Source organism: Excalfactoria chinensis, unplaced genomic scaffold (genome assembly GCF_039878825.1).
Source record: "Excalfactoria chinensis isolate bCotChi1 unplaced genomic scaffold, bCotChi1.hap2 Scaffold_85, whole genome shotgun sequence".
Taxonomy (NCBI): domain Eukaryota; kingdom Metazoa; phylum Chordata; class Aves; order Galliformes; family Phasianidae; genus Excalfactoria; species Excalfactoria chinensis.
The window spans coordinates 594,194-615,943 of record NW_027315717.1 but is presented as its reverse complement, the minus strand read 5'-3'; the positions used below and the strand labels follow the sequence as shown (position 1 = coordinate 615,943).

Below are 21,750 nucleotides of genomic sequence, written 5' to 3'. Positions count from 1 at the left end.
TTATTTTAAGTATGTTAAGATTAAAAGGAAGACTAGTGAGATTGTGGGTCCCCTACTAAGTGAGGGGGGTGTTCTGGTAATGGGGCATGCTGTGAAGGTGGAGATACTGAAGGCCTTGTTTGCTTCTATCTTCTGTGAGAAAGCTCTCCCTCAATAATCCCAGACCTTGGAGCTTAGTATGAGGATCTGGGGAATGGAAGACTTGCCTTTAGTCAGGGAAGAGTTGATCCGTGAACGCCTAGGCCACACTGATGTTCATAAAGACATAGGGCTCAATGGGGTGCATCCACAGATGCTGAGGGAGCTAGCAGTGGTGATTTCTGCACCACTCTCTATCACCTTTGAGAGGTCTTGAAGAATAGGGGAGGTGTCTGAAGACTGGAGGATAGCCAGTGTCACTCTGTTCTTCAAAAAGGGCAAGAAGGAAGAAACGGGCAATTACAGGCTAGGCAGCCTCAGCTCTGTCCCTGGAAATGTGATGGAACAGCTTGTGCTGGAAGCCATCTCCAGACAGTTGCATGAAAAGGAGGTTGTCAGGAGTAGTCAGCATGGGTCCGCAAAGGAGAGGTCATGATCAACCAACCTGACAGCCTTCTATGACATTGTCTCCAGCTGGGTGGATGGGGGGGAGAGCGGTAGATGTCGTCTACCTTGATTTCAGCAAGCCATTTGATATTGTCTCCCACGATATCCTTATAACAAAGATAAGGAAGAGTGGGAAAGATGAGGGAACAGTGAGGTGGTCTGAGAACTGTCTGACTGGCAGAGCACAGAGGGTCGTTGTTGGCAGTGCAGAGTACAGTTGGAGTCATGTAAGTAGCTCCTGGGTAGTATACCAGGGGTTGGTGCTGAGTCCGGTCTTGTTCAACATCTTCATCAGTGACCTTGACAAGGGGATAGTGGCCACCCTCAGCAAGTTTACTGATGATACGTAGTTGTGAGGATTGGCTGACACGCCTGAAGGCTGTGCTGCCATTCAGTGAGACCTGAACAGGCTGGAGAGCCAGGCGGTAAGAAACCAGATGAGGTTTTACAAAAGCAAGTGTAGAGTCTTGCACCTAGGAAGAAATAATTGCATGCACCAGGACAGGTTGGGGGATGAGCTGCTGGAGAGGAGCTCTGCAGAGAGGGACCTGGGTATCCGGATGGACAACAGGTTGGCCATGAGCCAGCAGTGTGCCCTTGTGGCCAAAAAGTCCAATGGCATTCTGGGGTGCATGAAAAAGAGCATGGCCAGCAGGTTGAGGGAGTTGATCCTTTGCCTCTAAACTGCCCTGGTAGGGCCTCATCTGGAGTACTGTGTCCAGTTCTGGGCTCTCCAGTACAAAAAAAGACAGGGATCTCTTGGAAAGAGTCCAGCAGAGGTCCACAAATATGGTGAAGGGTCGGAAGCATCTCCCCTATGAAGAAAGGCTAAGTGAGCTGGGTCTGTTTAGCCTTGAGAAAAGAAGACTGAGAGGGGACGTGATCCAGGTCTATAAATATCTGAGGTGTGGGGTCAAGGTGGCAAGACCAGGCTCTTTTCAGCAGTGTGTGAAGTCAGGACAAGGGGTAATGGACAGAAACTGGAGCGTAGGAAGTTCTGCAAAAATGTGTGCAAGAAGTTCTTAACGGTGAGGGTGACTGAGCACTGGAACAGGCTGCTCAAGGGGGTTGTGGAGTCTCCTTGTCTGGAGATATTCAAGATGGACACCTACCTGTGCGCCTCCCTGGTGTTCCCCAAGGGTCTGGTGCTGGGGCCTGTTCTCTTCACTATCTTTATTGATGGCGTGGTTGAGGGCATTGGGGGCATCCTATGTAGGTTTGTGGATTACACCAAATTGACTGGGAGTGTGGATCTGTCACAGTTTAGCAAGGCCCTACGGAGGAATCTGGACAGGCTGGAGAGCTGGGCTGAAGCCAATGGGATGAGGTTCACTAGCCCAAATGCCACGTCCTGCTCTTTGGGACCTGGGATGGACTGCTCAGGGTGTTGGTGGTGTCACCAACCCTTGAGGTGTTCAAGGAATGACTGGATGTTGTGTTGAGGGACATGGATTAGTGGGAGCTATTGGTGGTAGGTGAACAGTTGGACTGGATGCTGTTTAAGGTCTTTTGAAACCATGGTGATTCTATGATTCAATGATACTGTGTCCTTCTCTTGGTGCCCTTTTAGTTTCAGCAAACACTCTCTGGGAGGACTCACCACATGTCTGGAACTAGTCACTGACCACTAGAAATCTGGTATTAAATTCAACTGATTTTAATGTACTGTCATGATGCTGTTGTCTTTCAGGAGCTGTTTGCCATGAGGATCCAGGGACATCTCAGGGGAGACAAGTGGGAAGGATAAACATGACATATTCTTCTGCTGAGCTGGGCCGGGCTCCTGGGACACAGGGAGCTCTTAAAAATGGGCAGGGCTGCAGAGAGACAGCTGTGCCCAGGGGCAGCTCTAGTGCACAGCACAGCCTGCAGTTAAAGGAAGGAGAGGAGAGAAAGGGGAGAGAGCATGCAGGATGTGTACGGTGTGAGCAGGCTGTGAGCTCACTGCAGGAGCATTGCCCACAGACCATGACAAGGTAAGTTTCACTACAGACGGTGCAGCTGCAATTCATAGAGGGTTAACTATAACTGCGACATCCCATAGCAGATCTGGCTGCAGGCACTGCATGTTTCTTTACTATGGAAAAAGCCTTCTGCTCCAGCTGAGGGCTTGCATGCTGCAACATCAGAGCACAGCCCTGAGGGCTGCATGTCCCAGCAAGGCTGCAGGCTGTGCATATGGGGCTGCAGACGGGTGCCCAGGGCTGTTGTGCAGAGCAGGGTCCCTGCTGTGCCCCAGGGGCTGTGTGCCGGCTATGGGACTCTGCCGCCTGTCAGGCTCAGCACTCAGCCTGCCCGGGGAGCTGTCCAGGGTGCTGCGGAGAGACGTGTGGGGGGAAGGAGCCCCCCGAAAGGGCTTGTGCTGCCACAGCTGCTGCCTGGGGCAGGGGATCACAGCTCCACTGCACAGCAGGATGTTTTTGAGGGTTCATTGCAAGAGGAGAGTAAAGGCAGGGATTTTCCATTTCCTGTTCTGAGGGAAGTCAGAAAGGACTGGGGGCAGTAATCTAAAGGGGATGTCTAATTTAACGTAGTTATGTTACACCCAAATATTTCTGCAGTCAGTTGGTGTTTTTGTGAACAGTCAGAGAACAAAATGAAAACACAGAATGTGCTTTCAGCCTCTCCTTTCTAAAAGGAAACAATCACTTTAACTTATCATTGCTTTCTGCAGACATTAATAGATGATTTGTCCTGCAAAAAGGGAGATTTCTCTAAGACATTTCGAAGTGCACTGAGGCTGGGGCTGGGGTCTTAAAGAACAGCTGCAGTAAAGAGGAAAATAGCCAGAAGGCTGGGATATGATTAGTAAATGAGAAAAAAGTAAGAGCTCCCTAATCTCCTACTCCTTAAGGGATGGTGAAACTCATGAAAATAAATAAATGTTCTGGAGTTAAATGACCATTTTTCAAAGGGAAATGAGAACTTATATACTGCTGCTTATCTTGCTCCATAGCTGCTGCTCTGAACAGCTTTTCTTGTATTCCAATAATATACTAAAGCAGGAGGAGTGTCTCTGAGTATGGTCTGGACTTGTCATTATCTTCTACATTCTGAGCAGGACTCCAAGCCCAGGAACAGCAGATGCCCAACAGCAGCTCCATCAGCGAGTTCCTCCTGCTGCCGTTGGCAGACACGCGGCAGCTGCAGCTCCTGCACTTCTGGCTCTTGCTGGGCATCTACCTGGCTGCCCTCCTGGGCAACGGCCTCATCAGCACAGCCGTAGCCTGCGACCGCCGCCTGCACACCCCCATGTACTTCTTCCTGCTCAACCTGGCCCTCCTCGACTTGGGCTGCATCTCCACCACTCTCCCCAAAGCCATGGCCAACGCCCTCTGGGACACCAGGGCCATCTCCTACGCAGGATGTGCTGCACAAGTGTTTTGCTTTTTCTTCTTCCTCTCAGCAGAATTTTACCTTCTCACCATCATGTCCTATGACCGCTACGTTGCCATCTGCAAGCCCCTGCACTACGGGACCTTGATGGACAGCAGAGCTTGTGCCACCATGGCAGCAGCTGCCTGGGGCGCTGGGGTTCTCAATTCCCTACTGCACACTGCCAGTACGTTTTCACTGCCTCTCTGCCAAGGCAATGTTGTCAACCAGTTTTTCTGTGAAGTCCCCCAGATCCTCAAACTCTCCTGCTCAGAATCAAATCTCAGGGAAGTTGTGCTTCTCATTTTTAGTGCCAGTTTGGTTATTGGCTGCTTTGTTTTCATAGCTGTGTCCTATGTGCAGATCTTCATGGCTGTGCTGAGGATGCCCTCTGAGCAGGGAAGGCACAAAGCCTTCTCCACGTGCCTCCCTCACCTGGCTGTGGTCTCCCTGTTTGTCAGCACTGGTATTTTTGCCAACCTGAAGCCCCCCTCTCTCTCTTCCCCATTTATGGACCTGATGGTGGCACTTCTGTATTCAGTGGTGCCTCCAACACTGAACCCTATTATCTACAGCATGAGGAACAGGGAGATCAAGCATGCTCTCAGAAAGGTGTTGCAGTACGCACTATTGCAGCTTTAAGAAAGTGTACATCTTCCTTACACGGTTCCCAGTGATGGTTCTTTTTGTTTTATGCATCTTTGATTGTTTGACTGTGTGTGATATAGCAACCCGCAAAGAAATATTATTGAACTTACAAATAAAAATTTATTTCACTTCGTTCCTATTTATTTTCTATTTCCTCACTCCAAGAGCTCATGTAAGCAGGGAACCAGATTACCTCATCAGGTTAAAAGATTCTAGCGGTGTCCCCCAGGGGTCTGTGCTGGGTCCAGTCTTGTTCAACATCTTCATCAACGACCTTGATGAGGGGATAGTGACCACCCTCAGCAAGTTTGCTGATGACACGAAGCTGGGAGGATTGGCTGACACACATGAAGGCTGTGCGGCCATTCAGAGAGACCTGGACAGGCTGGAGAGCTGGGCAGCAAGAAACCAGATGAGGTTTAACAAAAGCAAGTGTAGAGTCTTGCATCTAGGTAGAAATAATTGCATACACCAGTACAGGTTGGGGGAAGACCTGCTGGAGAGGAGCTCTGCAGAGAGGGACCTGGGCGTCCTGGTGGACGACAGGTTGGCCATGAGCCAGCAGTGTGCCCTTGTAGCCAAAAAGCCAATGACATTCTGGGGTGCATTAAAAAGAGCGTGGCCAGCAGGTAAAGGGAGGTGATCCTCCCCCTCTACTCTGCCCTGGTGAGGCCTCATCTGGAATACTGTGTCCAGTTCTGGGCTCCCCAGTACAAAAAAGACAGGGATCTCTTGGAAAGACTCCAGTGGAAGGCCACAAAGATGGTGAAGGGCCTGGAGCATCTCCCTTATGAGGAGAGACTTAGGGAACTGGGTCTGTTTAGCCTTGAGAAAAGAAGGCTGAGAGGGGACGTGATCCAGGTTTTTAAATACCTGAAGTGTGGGAGCCATAGTGGCGAGGCTGGTCTCTTTTCAGTAGTGCGGGGGGACAGGACTAGGGGAAATGGGCTGAAACTTCAGCATAGGAAGTTCCAAATGAAGGTGCGCAAGAACTTCTTTACGGTGAGGGTGACGGAGCACTGGAACAGGCTGCCCAGGGAGGTGGTGGAGTCTCCTTCTCTGGAGATATTCAAGACCCGCCTGGACGCCTACCTGTGCGACGTGGTGTAGGGAGCCTGCTTTGGCAGGGGGGTTGGACTTGATGATCTCTAGAAGTCCCTTCCAACCCCTATAATTCTGTGATTCTGTGATTCCTAAAAAGCTTTCAAAGTAGACATTTCCTTATCTTTTCTCTCTTCCTACCTCGTCTGGGTCTGGGGGAAGTACAGCCTTGGGTAGTAGCACAACGTGCTCTTTTCCTCCCTGCTCTCTTTACAATGCCACAGTGCTCTCAAGTCCTCTCATTTGTGCAGGCCTGAAGGTCTTGAGTGTCTCACAGCAGTCCTTTGTCTCTACAGCAGCACTCCGGGGCTGCAGTCAGTGCTTAGTAATATGAACTGCTGTGCCAGAGCTGGTTTCCTTGCTGGCGCTGCCATAACAAGAGGGCCACTTCAGAGCAGGACCAGACAACTGGAGGCCTTCTTCAAAGCTGGTGTAAGGAATATACCTCAGGAGCTGCTCCAGTAGGAGGCCTCGAGATCTTTTGTTGCTCTTCAGTGTGTGACCAGGTGAGATTGAATTGTCCCAAGGAGATCTGTAAGCGACTCGGGGCAGTGCTGAGGTTGAAATTTTATGGGCTGAGATAAAGAGAAAAGGAAAAGGGTAATTATGATAAATGTATTTATACATTTATAATATATTTAGTATATTTTCAAACATATACAATATATGCATGAGCATGCATATATTCACATATACTTGTTGGAGAACCTGAAGGCAGTAGGTCAGCATGCACAGACAAACAGCCACACACCAATAAGGTTAAATATAGCTGCGTCCATTTATTGCCCAAAAAGCCATACGTTTATAGCAGACAGATAAGGGCATCCAAAAATCACACACAGGAAGGAAAGCTACTGCAATAACTACCATAAACACCCCTTCATAGCCACGAGCCATTCATTCTTTTCCTAGAGGTGCCCTTGGTTCTCGTGCTGTTTATCCTGCTTCGCAGCTGCTGCTTTGTGAAGTCTTTATCTTGATCCACGAGCTGTATATGTATGATCACGATTCAAAAAAATCAGCACAAGCAAAGCCTCACATAATTTTTCTTGAGGTGTGTCCCCCATGTTCCCCTTTTTTGTATAATAATAATGGACTTCAGTGTTTGATGAGTGCGCTCAGTGATAGCTTGTCCCATGGGAGAATGAGCAATGTATGTAATGTGTTTAATCCCCCATTCTTGGAGGAAAGTTTGACTGGTCGGTCCATCCTTGTTTTTAACCAAGTTATGTGTAGGCTGCAGAGACGAAGCAGCAAATGATGTAGACGCGGCAGAGAGAGGCAGCATCACAGTGAGCAACGTGGGTGGGGTGGAAGGCAGCTGTGGCACCGCCAGCGTTAGGGCCAGAGTGGCAGCAGAAGGCACGGGCGTGCAGGGAGGTCACGATTTCTCTTCTCCTCACCATCGGGGGGGTCGGAGCCATGGATCGAATCCGGGCAGGGACTGTTTTCGGCTCTGAGGAGCAGCAGCGAGGGTGGGAGGGAGGGCAGTGGGGAACAGTCAGAAGAGTTTTTTCCTTGTCCAATTTGTTTAAACCCTTCCATCCATTCCAGAATAAACAACACATATTCTGATGGCGTTAGTAACAACCAAGCAATATTACGAGTGTCCAGCTGCATTTGCACATCCGCAGTGAAAATCCATTGAATAATTTGCTTAGAAGCTTTGGATTTTATCCCGTAGTCAGTCACAGTCCTACGAGCCTGTTGTAACAATTTCCAGTCATGCACTTCCCACCAAGCAGCTCCCTGCTGATCGTATATCACCAGACAAGCGAGCTGAGACGCAGCTTGCCACTGTCCCTACAATATTGCATCTCTAATAGGCCCAGACCAACATGAAGATGGAGGTCTGCTGTGTCAGGGGTAAAAGTGGCATAGGCAGGGTCTGTAAAGACATCAGGGCTCGTAGAGACTATTGCCTCCTTCATATGCAGTTCCAAGTCCTGCAGATTCTCAGTTAATGTTTTAATATATTCCTCTAACGCTTTCCCATTCCCACCATTATCTGAGTTGCTTTCTCTCTCAGGATCTTCTTGCTGCTCTGCACACTCCTCCCCCCCCTTAGACACCCCCCATACCTTCCTCACTTGCTGCCACTGGCCCTGCTGGGACATCAAAGAGGTTGAGGTCAAGGGAGTATTCGGAGCTTCTGCAGAAGCCCTAACTTGTGAGGCTGATGAGCAAACTGAGTACGAGACTTCTGGTAACGGAGTTAAATTCTGACCTTGACTGTGCACTAGGTCCAGATAGGGCTTGTACTGCAGCAGCAATCTGACGCTTGACTTGCATATTCTTTGATGTATTTATAATCAGCTTCCATGTAGGACCCAAGCCTTGCAAATGCTTAGGTTCCTTATTTTCCAAGATAACAGAGTCCCACATACGGTCCCCTATTTCTCACCATATGGTTACGCTGAACATCAGTGCCAACTCCTGAAGATGTCCACTCTTCCGAACCCATTTTACCAGCTCAGATTTGCCTATAGGAGATACCTGCTCCCCTCTCTTAGAGAGAATACTTATGAGCAGTTTCTCCGCAGCTTCCCACTCCATCGTGGCTTTCAGAGGGCGGGATGCGACCCCGCTTCCAGCTACCACAACACTTACAGCTTTTTGCTAGCCAATGCCAACCATCTGCTGCGACTGCTGTCCTCTCGCAGTTTACCCACTATCTTTGTTCCAGACAGTGCTTCGGGAGCCTGTCACATCAGCTCAGGTCCCGGTTTCTCCAACTTCACTCTCCCATTCCTTCAGTGAAGTTTTGAGGTCCAACCTTAAAGTGCCCCACATTGAGCACCAATTGATGGTGAGTGTGAGGGCAAAAAGTCAGAGCGCTGGGACAAACAGCCACACACCAATAAGGTTAAATATAGCTGCATCCATTTATTGCCCGAAAAGCTGTACTTTTATAGCAGACAGAAGAGGGCGTCCAAAAATCACACACAATAACTGAAGGAAAGCTACTGCAATAACAAACCTACCCCCCCCTCCTCCCCCCTAGCTTCAAAGCCAAGAGCCATTCATTCTTTTCCTACAGGTGTCCTTGGTTCTCATGCAGTTTATCCTACTCTGTAGCTGCTGCTCTGTGAAGTCCTTATCTTGATCCATGGGTGCTGCTCTGTAAAATTCTTCTTGTATTACAACAGAATGGCAGTTCCATGGGGTCTCCAGCACACCCCCAGCCAGCTGGCAGATGCAGCTGAGGACTTTCAGGAAATCCATGCCCTGGTAGTGACAATTCTATCTGGACAAATTTGAGCCCCAGAATGTGTCTCGTACCTGTGTGCCACCTTCTGATCACCAGTACCACGGTGTAGATGCAAGGCTCAACCAGGCTAAATCAAAACATCTGTAAGGGGATGCTTTCTGAAGAGTCTTTACACTAAGGAGAGGACCACAATCATTCACTCAGCGAGACTGAAATCGCTGTGCATTTGCAGGCCTAGGGTCTTGTTTGGCTCACAGAGACATGGTGGGTTGATTCTCACCTCTGAACTGTAGCAAAGCAGATTCAGACTCTTCATGATGGATGGGCAAGGAAGATGAGGAAAGGCTGCTGCCCTCTGTGGGAGTGCACAGAGTTCTGCCTGGAGATGGCAGAGGAGCCAGCTGAGAACTGATGGAAAGGGCTCAGAGAGGAGAGCAGCAGATTCTGTTCCTTGCTTCCTGATTAGGAAGAAGAGGAGGGGAACAGGCAGGTATCTGAGTTACAGCTGGGATGGCATTGTTTCCTTCAGACTGTCTGCTCTGGCGCAGTGTTTTGGTTCTAGGAGAGAAGCAACGTTGATGACATTCTGATGTTTACAGCTGCTACTAAGCAGTGTTGTACAGAGCCAAGGCCATGGTCAGTGGAGGGCACATGGAACTGGGAGGGAACAGAGTGAGGACAGCTGTCTTAAAGTGGCCAAAAGGATGTTCCGTACCAAATTAGAGTGAGTAGAAGGAGTATTGAAAGGGGTGGGAGTTCATCTCACTCTCTTCTGCTGCCCAAGGCCCAGCTGGGCATCAGTCTGGTGGTGCTGAGCAACTGCTTGTGCATCAGTTGTTACCTACTGTTCCATATAAATGGATTCATACTGATAACTATTACACCTCTCCTTGTATCTCTCTTAGTAAATAGCTCCATTTCAACCCACAAATTGTACTTTGTTTCCCAGTGCTCTTCCCCATCCCACTGGGAAGAGGGCAGTGCACAAAGCACTGTGTGCTGCTGAGTCACCTGCTGGGTTCTGCCACCACCGTCTTTTTGGTGCCTGATGTGGGGCTCCAAGGGTTGAGCGCATCTGTCCAGAGCAAGTTAGCACAGGGCTTTGTAGGAGCTGGAGAATTGCTGGCCATGATGCTGATTGTTTCCCTATTTGTAGAGTTCACTGAGACTTCTCATGATGCTGCATTGCACAGCTCCTTGCTTGCTGCTTGTTTTCCCTTCTGCACTGTTTGTCAACTCTGGGGCCATGTTTGGGGTATTTATTTTGCTATGCTGTTTGGCTTTGGTTTATGTTGCGATAAAACTGGCAGCTGTCAAACATTGTCTCCTTAGGGTGCCTGGCTATGGAGGAGAGATGGGAGGACACTTTCCAGCTGTCCCTCAGCCTTCCTCTCACTTATCTTTCCCTGGAACTCCAAATGTAGTTACAACAGCTCTTGAGGATTTTGACTATCCATGGGATGCTCCAACCATCATGCTCCCATTGCTACATGTCATTAATGTGTATCAGGTTGGGTTGTGTCTCAGACTAAAAAATTATTTGAGAATGTCACTGTGGGATCTGCCCCAAGGTGAGACAGCTCTGCATGACAAGGGGTGTTGGATGGTCTGGGCAACTGCCTGGAGCGGTGGGCACCACCAGGGCTTAGGAACTTCTTCTCTGAGAAACTGAAGGATCCTGAGAAATGGGTAGAATATTGGGGGAAAGACTGCTGTGTCCCTGGTAATACTAAACAGGTTCAAATGACTGAATTGTGCCAGGGCCTGGCCCCCTCATACTGAACTGTGTTCAGTACTCTTCAGCATCCTCAAGGAGAAGAGAGCTGGCAGTGCTGCACTCTCTGCAACTCCTGGCACAGACCCTGTAGCAGCTCCAAGGTTTTGCTACACATCCTGCAGTTGCTCCAAGCTCTGGACAGATCTTCCTGTCACTCCATCCCTCATAATGAGCTCTGCAGTCACTCCTGCCACATGTCCTGTAGCTGTTTCAAGTACTGCGATAAGAAAATGAAACAAAACCCTCCCAAGGGAGGTGCACTGTGCCAAGAGGTACAGTCCTGCGGTCGCTCCAACCCCTCCAATGAACCCAGTGGCTGCTCGAACTTCAGTCACATGTCCTGTGGTGATTCCAGCCCTGACAATGAGCTCTGCAGACACTCCAACTCCTGCAACAGCCTGACAGCCACTTCAGCTCCTACAGTGAACCCTGTGTGTGTTAAAACTGCTGCAACAAGTCCTGAACTTGTAAACAGATATGCATATGTATTAGTATCTGTTCATATATGTTTGCTTATGCATATGTTGTATATGTGTGGAAATAAACTAAATATTTTATTTATGTATAAATATATTTGTTGTAATTATTACCATTTTCCTTTTATCTCAACCCATGAACTTTAAACCACAGCACTGCCCCAAGTTGCTAACAGATCTCCTTGGGACTCTTGAATGTGAAACAGTCACACAGTGAAGAGCACGAGCAGATCTCGTGGTTCTCTCAGGGAGCAGCTCCTAAGGTACATTCCTTACACCAGCTTTGGAAGAGGCTTCCAGTTCTATGGATGTGCTCTGAAAGTGCCTTCTTGTAGTGGTAGTGTCTGCAAGGAGAACAACTCTGACACAGTTGTTCTTATTGCTGGCTGCTGACTGCAGACCTGAAGTGCTGCTGTAGAGACAACAGGACTGTTGTCAGACACACAGAACCTTCAGGCCTGCACAAATGAGAGGACCTGAAAGCACAGTGGCAGTGTAAAGAGAGCAGAAATGAAAAGAGGATGTTGTGTGGCTACCTGTGCCTGCACCTCCCCCAGACCAAGACAGGGAAGGAAGAGAAAAAAAGCTAAGGAAAAGTCCTCTTTGAAAGATATTTATTTATCTCTTAACATATTCAGGAAATCTGGTTCCATGTTTACACAATCTCTTGGACTGAGAAAATGGAAAGTAGGTAGAAAAGAAGTGAAATAATTTGCAACACCTTTCTGTGGATTCCTTTATCATACACAATCAAACAATCAATTCCACATAAAACATAAAGAAGCATCACTGGGAATCCTGTGAGGAAGATGTGCACATTATGGAAGCTGGAACAGAGTGTACTACAAAACCTTCCTGAGAGAGTGCTTGATCTCCCTGTTCCTCATGCTGTAGATAATAGGATTCAGTGTTGGAGGAACTACTGAGTACAGAAGTGCCACTGTCAGATCCATGGATGGGGAAGAGAGTGAGGGGGGCTTCAGGTAGGCAATAGAGGCAGTGCTGACAAGCAGTGAGAGCACAGCCAGGTGAGGGAGGCACGTGGAGAAGGCCTTGTGCCATCCCTGCTCAGAGGGCATCCTCAGCACAGTCTTGAAGATCTGCACATAGGACACAACTATGAAAACAAAGCAGCCAAAGGCTAAACTGAAACTAAAAATGAGAAGCACAACTTCCCTGAGATTTGATTCTGAGCAGGAGAGTTTGAGGATCTGGGGGATTTCACAGAAAAACTGGTTGACAACATTGCCTTGGCAGAGAGGCAGTGAAAACGTACTGGCAGTGTGCAGCAGGGAATTGAGAAGCCCAGCGCCCCAGGCAGCTGCTGCCATGGTGGTACAAGCTCTGCTGTCCATCAAGGTCCCGTAGTGCAGGGGCTTGCAGATGGCAACGTAGCGGTCATAGGACATGATGGTGAGAAGGGAATACTCTGCTGAGATGAAGAAGTAAAAGAAAAAGAGCTGTGCAGCACATCCTGCATAGGAGATGGCCCTGGTGTCCCAGAGGGCGTAGGCCATGGCTTTGGGGAGAGTGGTGGAGATGCAGCCCAGGTCGAGGAGGGCCAGGTTGAGGAGGAAGAAGTACATGGGGGTGTGCAGGCGGCGGTCGCAGGCTACGGCTGTGCTGATGAGGCCGTTGCCCAGGAGGGCAGCCAGGTAGATGCCCAGCAAGAGCCAGAAGTGCAGGAGCTGCAGCTGCCGCGTGTCTGCCAACGGCAGCAGGAGGAACTCGCTGATGGAGCTGCTGTTGGGCATCTGCTGTTCCTGGGCTTGGAGTCCTGTTCAGAGTGCAGAAGGTAATGACAAGTTCAGACCATTCGCAGAGATAGTCCTCCTGCTACAATATGACATGATTTCATTCTCCTACAACAGTGTACATTTAGCACCATTAGTTGCATTTCATTTCACGTTGTTCAGCATTCCTTAAGCAGAAGCAGCATTTGGAGCTCTAAACTTCCTCTTATTTTATTATATTATCCCATCTCCCTGGATATTTTCATCTGTTTCATGTCTCATATCTTTAACCCAACTGCTCTTACAACCCCAAACCCAGTCACTGTTCCTTTCAACTTCAGTTAGAAAAAGCTGCTTGCTCCCATGTTAAGTGAATTATTCATGTCTCCTGAAAATGATGATCATTTCAATTGGTTCCATCCTTTGAGAAAGAGGAGACTGACAGCACATCATGTGTGACTGTTCACAAAACAAGCAATTGACTGAAGAAAAATTCTCAGAGCTGTGAGAGCCCCTTTTAGATTTCTGCCACCAATGTTTTCTCCCTTCCCTCAGACCAGGAAATAGAAAATCCCTGCCTTGGCTCTCCTCTTGCAACGCACCCTTACAAACATTCAGTTGTGCAGTGGAGCTGTGATTTCCCTGCCCCAGGCAGCAGCTGTTGCAGCAGAAGCCCTGCCGGGGGACTCCTTCCACTCACACATCTCCCCCTGAACAGCAGGGACCCTGCTCTGCTGGACAGCCCTTGGCACCCGCCTGCAGCCCCGTCTGCACAGACTGCAGCCGTGCTGGGACACGCAGCCCTCAGGGCTGTGCTTTCATACTGCAGAATGGAAACCGTCAGCTAAAACAGAAGTCTTTTTCCCCTGAAAAGAAACATGCAGTGCCTGAAGCCAGTTCTGCTTCAGAACTATCCACATTTAGTCCCGCTTTTAGTTAACCCTCTATGAAAAGCTGCTCACAGTCTGAAGTGAGACTTACCATGTCGTGATCTGTGAGCAATGCTCCTGCACTGAGCTCACAGCCCGCTCAGACCATTCACATCCTGCAAGCTCTCTCCCTTTCTCTCCTCTCTTTCTGTCACCTGCAGGCTGTGCTGTGCACTAGAGCTGCTCCTGGGCACAGCTGTCTCTCTGCAGCACTGCCCACTTTTATGATCTCCCTGAGTCCCAGGAGCCCAGCCCAGCAGAATAGGATGACATTTTCATCCTTCCCACTCGTCTCCCCTGAGATATCCCTGGGTCCTGATGGCCAACAGCTCCTGAAAGTCAACAGCATCATGTCTGTGTCTAACTCATTTCTTGTACAAATATTCCCTGTGACAGACAAACCTCAATAGATGCAGCTTGGTCATGGCATGCAGTTGATCACTGTGTTTTCCTGTTCATTCAATTGCAACACCTTTCCTGCTGTTTGTTGGCCAAAAACAAAGGGAATTCTTTCTTGGCCCATGTGCCGCTGGTTCTCTGTGGAAAGCTAATTGGAGTTGGTGCAGAGGAGTTTTAAAACTGAGCGGGTGGCTGCAGAGAAGAGTGATGTGAGGAAAATTGATGCAAGTCCCATGGGGCCAATGTAAGCAGAAATGGGTGGGGAGGTTGAGGAGGACATTTGCCCACACAGTAACAGAATAGAACTCATTGGGAACATTCCGGATTGATACCAGTTGAACAGTGCTGATTTAATGTTTTGTTTAAACTCAAATATAAATCAATAAACAATAAACGACTGCTGGCTTCGGCCACTTTAAGCTCTCTCCATATTGCTCTCTATTTTGCTGTACAGGTTCTGAATACCTTAAGATGATGACAGGAAGGCACAAGGCTCAGGAGGCTCTTCAGGTGATAATGGGCCCCAGGCGATACTTGATGATACGTCCGTCAATCGCCAGTGCAGAGAAAAGACTGCACAAAGTGCTCAACAAGACAAAGGCAGAAGTAGCAATGAACTTTCTTGGAGTATTAATGGGCCCACTGAGGGACACTAACAAGCAAGCTTCCCCAGGGACTTGTTAGAGCAGATAATTGGAAGCCATGACTACAGGCAGGCAAAGGCACTGGCATGGTGGCTCTGATGCTGAGAAACCCCTGCTTTTTCTTATGAAGCAGACAGGCCAAGCCCTGATTCCCAGGCCCTTGGCAGGGAGAACCTCATGCTGACTAAGGATCCTTCCTGGGGCAGTGGATGGAGGTCTGCATGATGTTAAAAGAAAGACATGGGGGCAGAAGGTCCCAGGCTCTGCACGGGGTGCAAGGATGCTGTGAAGTCCATGTCCCATGTGTGTCCTGTGTCTCATCACAGGATGTGGGATGTGAGAAGGGCCCAGTCTGAACAAGCAGTCAATCCCAATGAAACTCTGAACTTCACATCTCTCAGTTCTGGTGACATCCAATGCACACTCTCCCATAATTTGATGTCTTTTATGCTCTTCAGTGCCCAGAAGTGCACCCAGTGCTCCAGGTGAGGCTGCAGCAGTGCAGAGCAGACAGGGACAATCCTTTCCCTCACCCTGCTGGCAATGCCTTGCTTGATGCACTCCAATTGACCGCTGAGCTTCCTGGCTGCCTGGGCACACTGCTGACTCATGTTCAATTTGATGCTTACCAGGACCCCCAATCCTTTTCAGTCAGACCCCTCTCTAGTGTCCCATATCCAGTCATTGTGTATGTCCAGGATTGCCCCTACCCAGGTGCACAATCAGGCACTTGCTATACTTTATGCACTTGGTGCTTAGGACCAACTGGTACCCACTTCTCTGACTGTCCACATCTCTCCCCACTCTTTGGAGGCAACAGCACCTCCTCATCTGGTCTCATCAGCAAACTTGCTAAGAACATCTTCTAGTCCTGCATGCAAGTCATCTGCAAAAACATGAAAGAGAAGTGGCCCTAAAATGGAGCCCTGGGGAACCCTGATAGTGACCATCTACCAGCCCGATAGAACCAAGTGACTATAGTTCTTTGGGACTGACCTATTGACTAACTGTTCACCCACCATGTTATATTTGTGCCTAGCCGTATGAAGGACATTCTGCCCAGAGGGGTATCAAAAGCTCTACTGAAATCCTCAAGTATAACTTCAACTGGCTTCCCTTAATCAACCAATTTGCTAACCTTGTCATAAAAAGTCCGATAGTTAAACAGGACCTTCCCCTCTGGAAGCTGTGTTGTTCTGTGACCAATGACAGAATTGTCCTTCGGCTGTTTTCTCCATCACTCCCACCATCATTTTCTCCATCATTTTACCTGGGACTGGAGTAGGACTGACAGGTCCATAATTGCCCCTGTCTCCTTTCTTGCTCTTCCTTACAATGAGACAACATTTGCCAGCTTCCTGTCAACTGGCATGACCCTCGATTTATTTAGATGCAATTGAAATGAGAGCCCTGAGCACACTAAGGTGTCATCAGTGCAAGAACGTAGACATGCCATAGCTTTGTAATGCCTTGAACTCTGGAGTATGCCACAGATGGAGCAGAGAGGAATTTCCGCCTCTTCTCTTTTGAGCTCATCCATGTATAAGTAGAATAACACTACCTGACACATGGGGACGCTGTCTCTTCTTTGCTCTGCTCTGCTCACAGAGGAGCGGTGCAGGGGGTTGCTCTCATGTCAGTGCAGATAAACTCTCTTCTTCTTTAACCTTTTTTTCTCTGTAAACTCTTCCACTATTTAAACCCTCATTTATACTTCCACATACCCTCAAGTACACTTCCATATGCCATCAACAATTGCAATTTCTTATACCTTCAAAACAGTTTGTCAAACAATACAGTTCTTCCCACAAACAGCCTTAATACCATCTATCTTTCCATTAACAGTCTGTATTGTTCAGTTATAAACATCTCGCCACAGAACCTGCACTGACTGGCCCACCAACCTCACACACTTTCTCACAAACAGTACATCGTATTACATAAATGGGTTGACACTTATTAAATTGGATAATAAAAAAGGCTTTTTAGACTATGTTAAAGTAAATACTAAGGAGACTGTGGGTCCCCTACTCAAGTGAGGGTGGTGTTATGGTAATGGAGTGTGCTGAGAAGCTGTAGATACTGAAGGCCTTCTTTGCTTCTGTCTTTTGTGAAAAAGCTCTCCCTCAGGAATCCCAGACCCTGGTGATTAGTATGAGGGTCTAGGGAAGGGAAGAAGTGCTGTTAGTCAGGGAAGAGCTGGTCCATGAGTGCCTAGGCCACAACAATGTTTATAAAGCCATGGGACATTACGGGGTGTATCCATGGATGCTGAGGGAGCTAGCAGCGGTGATTTCTGCACCACTCACGATCATCTTTGAGAGGTCTTGGAGAATAGGGGAGGTGCCTGAAGACTGGACGACAGACAATGTCACTCTGGTCTGCAAAAAGGGCAAGAATGAAGATCCGGGCAATTACAGGCTAGGCAGCCTCAGCTCTGTCCCTGGAAATGTGATGGAACAGCTTGTGCTGGAAGCCATTTCCCGGCAGCTGGATGAAAAGGAGGTTGTCAGGAGTAGTCAGCATGGGTCCACAAAGGAGAGGTCATGATCAACCAACCTGACAGCCTTCTATGACATTGTCACCAGCTGGGTGGATGGGGGGAAGAGCGGTAGATGTCGTCTATCTTGATTTCAGCAAGGCATTTGATATTGTCTCTCACAATATCCTTATAACAAAGATAAGGAAGAGTGGGAAAGATGAGGGAACAGTGAGGTGGGTTGAGAACTGTCTGACTGGCAGAGCACAGAGGGTCATCGTTGGCAGTGCAGAGTACAGCTGCAGTCATGTAAGTAGCTCCTGGGTAGTATACCAGGGGTTGGTGCTGAGTCCGGTCTTGTTCAACATCTTTATCAGTGACCTTGACAAGGGGATAGTGGCCACCCTCAGCAAGTTTACTGATGATATGTACTTGGCAGGATTGGCTGACACGCCTGAAGGCTGTGCTGCCATTCAGAGAGACCTGGACAGGCTGGAGAGCCGGGCTGTAAGTAACCAGATGAGGTTTAAGAAAAGCAAGTGTAGAGTCTTGCACCTAGGAAGAAATAATTGCATGCACCAGGACAGGCTGGGTGATGAGCTGCTGGAGAGGAGCTCTGAAGAGAGGGACCTGGGTATCCTGATGGACAACAGGTTGGCCATGAGCCAGCAGTGTGCCCTCATGGCCAAAAAGTCCAATGGCATTCTGGGGTGTATGAAAAAGAGCATGGCCAGCAGGTTGAGGGAGGTGATCCTTCGCCTCTAAACTGCCCTGGTAAGGCCTCATCTGGAATATTGTGCCCAGTTCTGGGCTCTCCAGTACAAAAAAAGACAGGGATCTCTTGGAAAGAGTCCAGCAGAGGTCCACGAATTTGGTGAAGGGTCAGAAGCATCTCCCCTATGAAGAAAGGCTAAGTGAGCTGGGTCTGTTTAGCCTTGAGAAAAGAAGACTGAGAGGGGACGCGATCCAGCTCTTTAAATATCTGAGGTGTGTGGTCAAAGTGGCAAGACCAGGCTCTTTTCAGCAGTGTGTGAAGTCAGGACAAGGGGTAATGGACAGAAACTGGAGTGTTGAAAGTTCTGCAAAAATGTGTGCAAGAAGTTCTTAATGGTGAGGGTGGCTGAGCACTGGAACAGGCTGCTCAAGGGGGTTGTGGAGTCTCCTTGTCTGGAGATATTCAAGATGGACACCTACCTGTGCGCCTCCCTGGTGTTCCCCAAGGGTCTGGTGCTGGGGCCTGTCCTCTTCAATATCTTTATTGATGACAGGGATGAGGTCATTGGGGGCATCTAATGTAGGATTGTGGATTACACCAAATTGACTGGGAGTGTGGATCTGTCTCGGGTTAGCAAGGCCCTACGGAGGGATCTGGACAGGCTGGAGAGCTGGGCTGAAGCCAATAGGATGAGGTTCACTAGGCCAAATGCTATGTCCTGCACTTTGGGACCTGGGATGGACTGCTCAAGGTGTTGGTGGTGTCACCAACCCTGGAGGTGTTCAAGGAATGACTGGATGTTGTATTGAGGGACATGGATTAGTGGGAGCTATTGGTGGTGGGTGAACAGTTGGACTGGATGCTCTTTAAGGTCTTTTGAAACCATGGTGATTCTATGATTCAATGATATTGTGTCCTTCTCTGGGTGCCCTTTTAGTTTCAGCAAACACTCTCTGGGAGGACTCACCACATGTCTGGAATTAGTCACTGACCACTAGAAATCTGGTATTAAATTCAACAGATATTAATGTACTGTCATGATGCTGTTGTCTTTCAGGAGCTGTTTGCCATGAGGATCCAGGGACATCTCAGGGGAGAGGAGAGGGAAGGATAAACATATTCTTCTGCTGAGCTGGGCCGGGCTCCTGGAACACAGGGAGCTCTTAAAAATGGGCAGGGCTGCAGAGAGACAGCTGTGCCCAGGAGCAGCTCTAGTGCACAGCACAGCCTACAGTTAAAGGAAGGAGAGGAGAGAAAGGGGAAAGAGCATGCAGGATGTGTATGGTGTGAGCAGGCTGTGAGCTCACTGCAGGAGCATTGCCCACAGACCATGACAAGGTAAGTTTCACTACAGACGGTGCAGCTGCTGTTCATAGAGGGTTAACTTAATCTGGGACATCCCATAGCAGATCTGGCTTCAGGCACTGCATGTTTCTTTATTGTGGAAAAAGCCTTCTGCTCCAGCTGAGGGCTTCCATGCTGCAGCATCAGAGCACAGCCCTGAGGGCTGCGTGTCCCAGCACGGCTGCAGGCTGTGCATGTGGGGCTGCAGGCGGGTGCCCAGGGCTGTCCTGCAGAGCTGGGTCCCTGCTGTGCCCCAGGGGCTGTGTGCCGGCTATGGGACTCTGCCGCCTGCCCGGCTCAGCACTCAGCCTGCCCGGGGAGCTGTCCAGGGTGCTGCAGGGAGATGTGTGGGGGGAAGGAGCCCCCCGGCAGGGCCTGTGCTGCCACAGCTGCTGCCTGGGGCAGGGGATCTCAGCTCCACTGCACAGCAGTATGTCTGTAAGGGTTCTTTGCAAGAGGAGAGAGCCAAGGCAGGGATTTTCCATTTCCTGTTCTGCTGGAAGGCAAAAAGGATTGTTTGCAGAAATCTAAAAGGGGCTGTCAATTTTGAGCACAGCTCTGAGACTCCCAAATATTTCTTCATTCCTTTGGTTGTTTTGTGAACAGTCACAAAGAAAGCACAGAATGTGCATTTAGCCTCTCCTTCCTAAAAAGATAAAAGTTATCGCTGTTTTCTGCAGACATTTATATTACACTTGTCCTGAAAACAGTCTGATTTCTCTAAGAAAAACTAAATTGCACAGAAGCTGGTGCTGGGATCACGAGGAACTGCTGGAATAGAGAGGAAAATTTCCAGGAGGCTGGGATATGATTAGAATATGAGAAGACATTAAGAACTGCCTAGTCTTCTACTCCTAAAGGGATGGTGAAGCTCACAAAATCTGGTGTTAAATGAACATTTTCCAAAGGGAAAGGAGAACTTTTATAGTATAGCAGGAGCAGAGTTTCTGAGAATAATCTGTACTGGTCATTATCTTCTGTGCTCTGAGCAGGACTCCAAGCCCAGGAACAGCAGATGCCCAACAGCAGCTCCATCAGCGAGTTCCTCCTGCTGCCATTGGCAGATACGCGGCAGCTGCAGCTCCTGCACTTCTGGCTCTTGCTGGGCATCTACCTGGCTGCCCTCCTGGGCAACGGCCTCATCAGCACAGCCGTAGCCTGCGACCGCCGCCTGCACACCCCCATGTACTTCTTCCTGCTCAACCTGGCCCTCCTCGACCTGGGCTGCATCTCCACCACTCTCCCCAAAGCCATGGCCAACGCCCTCTGGGACACCAGGGCCATCTCCTACAAAGGATGTGCTGCACAGCTCTTTTTCTTTCTCTTCTTCATCTCAGCAGAGTATTCCCTTCTCACCATCATGTCCTATGACCGCTACGTTGCCATCTGCAAGCCCCTGCACTACGGGACCTTGATGGACAGCAGAGCTTGTGCCACCATGGCAGCAGCTGCCTGGGGCGCTGGATTTCTCTATTCCCTGCTGCACACTGCCAGTACGTTTTCACTGCCTCTCTGCCAAGGCAATGTTGTCAACCAGTTTTTCTGTGAAATCCCCCAGATCCTCAAGCTCTCCTGCTCAGAATCAAATCTCAGGGAAGTTGTGCTTATCATCTTTAGTGCCAGTTTAGTCTTTGGATGCTTTGTTTTCATAGTTTTGTCCTATGGGCAGATCTTCATGGTTGTGCTGAAGATGCCCTCTGAGCAGGGACGGCACAAAGCCTTCTCCACGTGCCTCCCTCACCTGGCGGTGGTCTCCCTATTTCTCATCACTGCCTTTTTTGCCTACCTTAAGCCCCCCTCCATTTCCTCCCCACTCCTGGATCTGACAGTGGCACTTCTGTACTCAGTGGTTCCTCCAACGCTGAACCCTATTATGTACAGCATGAGGAACAGGGAGATCAAGCACGCTCTCAGGAAGGTGTTGCAGTAAGCACTCTTCCAGCTTACATAAAGTGCACATCTTCCTCACATGATTCCCAGTGATGGTTCTTTATGTTTTATGCATCTTTGATTGCTTGTGTGTGCTATAGCTATCCGCGAAAAAAAATGTTATCGAACATATAAATAAAAAGTTATTTCACTTCTTTCCTACCTGATTTCCATTTTCTCACTCCAAGAGCTCATGTGAACATAGAATCAGATTTCCTGAATAGGTTAAAATATTCCTAAAAAGCTTTCAAAATAGACTTTTCCTTAGCTCTTCTCTCTTCCTACTTTGTCTGGGTCTGGGTGAGGTACAGCCACTGACAGCAGCACAACGTGCTCTTTTCATTCCTGCTCTCTTTACACTGCCACAGTGCTCTTAATAAGTCCTCTCATTTGTGCAGGCCTGAA

General features: G+C 48.9%; 1 protein-coding gene across 1 annotated transcript; it reads left to right on the top strand.

Moving 5' to 3' along the window:
- Positions 1 to 20,431: 20,431 nt before the first annotated feature.
- On the top strand, positions 20,432 to 21,346 carry LOC140265434 (olfactory receptor 14J1-like). Its single transcript, XM_072361355.1, has one exon. The coding sequence runs from the start codon at positions 20,432 to 20,434 to the stop codon at positions 21,344 to 21,346; it is 915 nt and encodes a 304-aa protein (XP_072217456.1).
- The last annotated feature ends 404 nt before the right edge of the window (positions 21,347 to 21,750 follow it).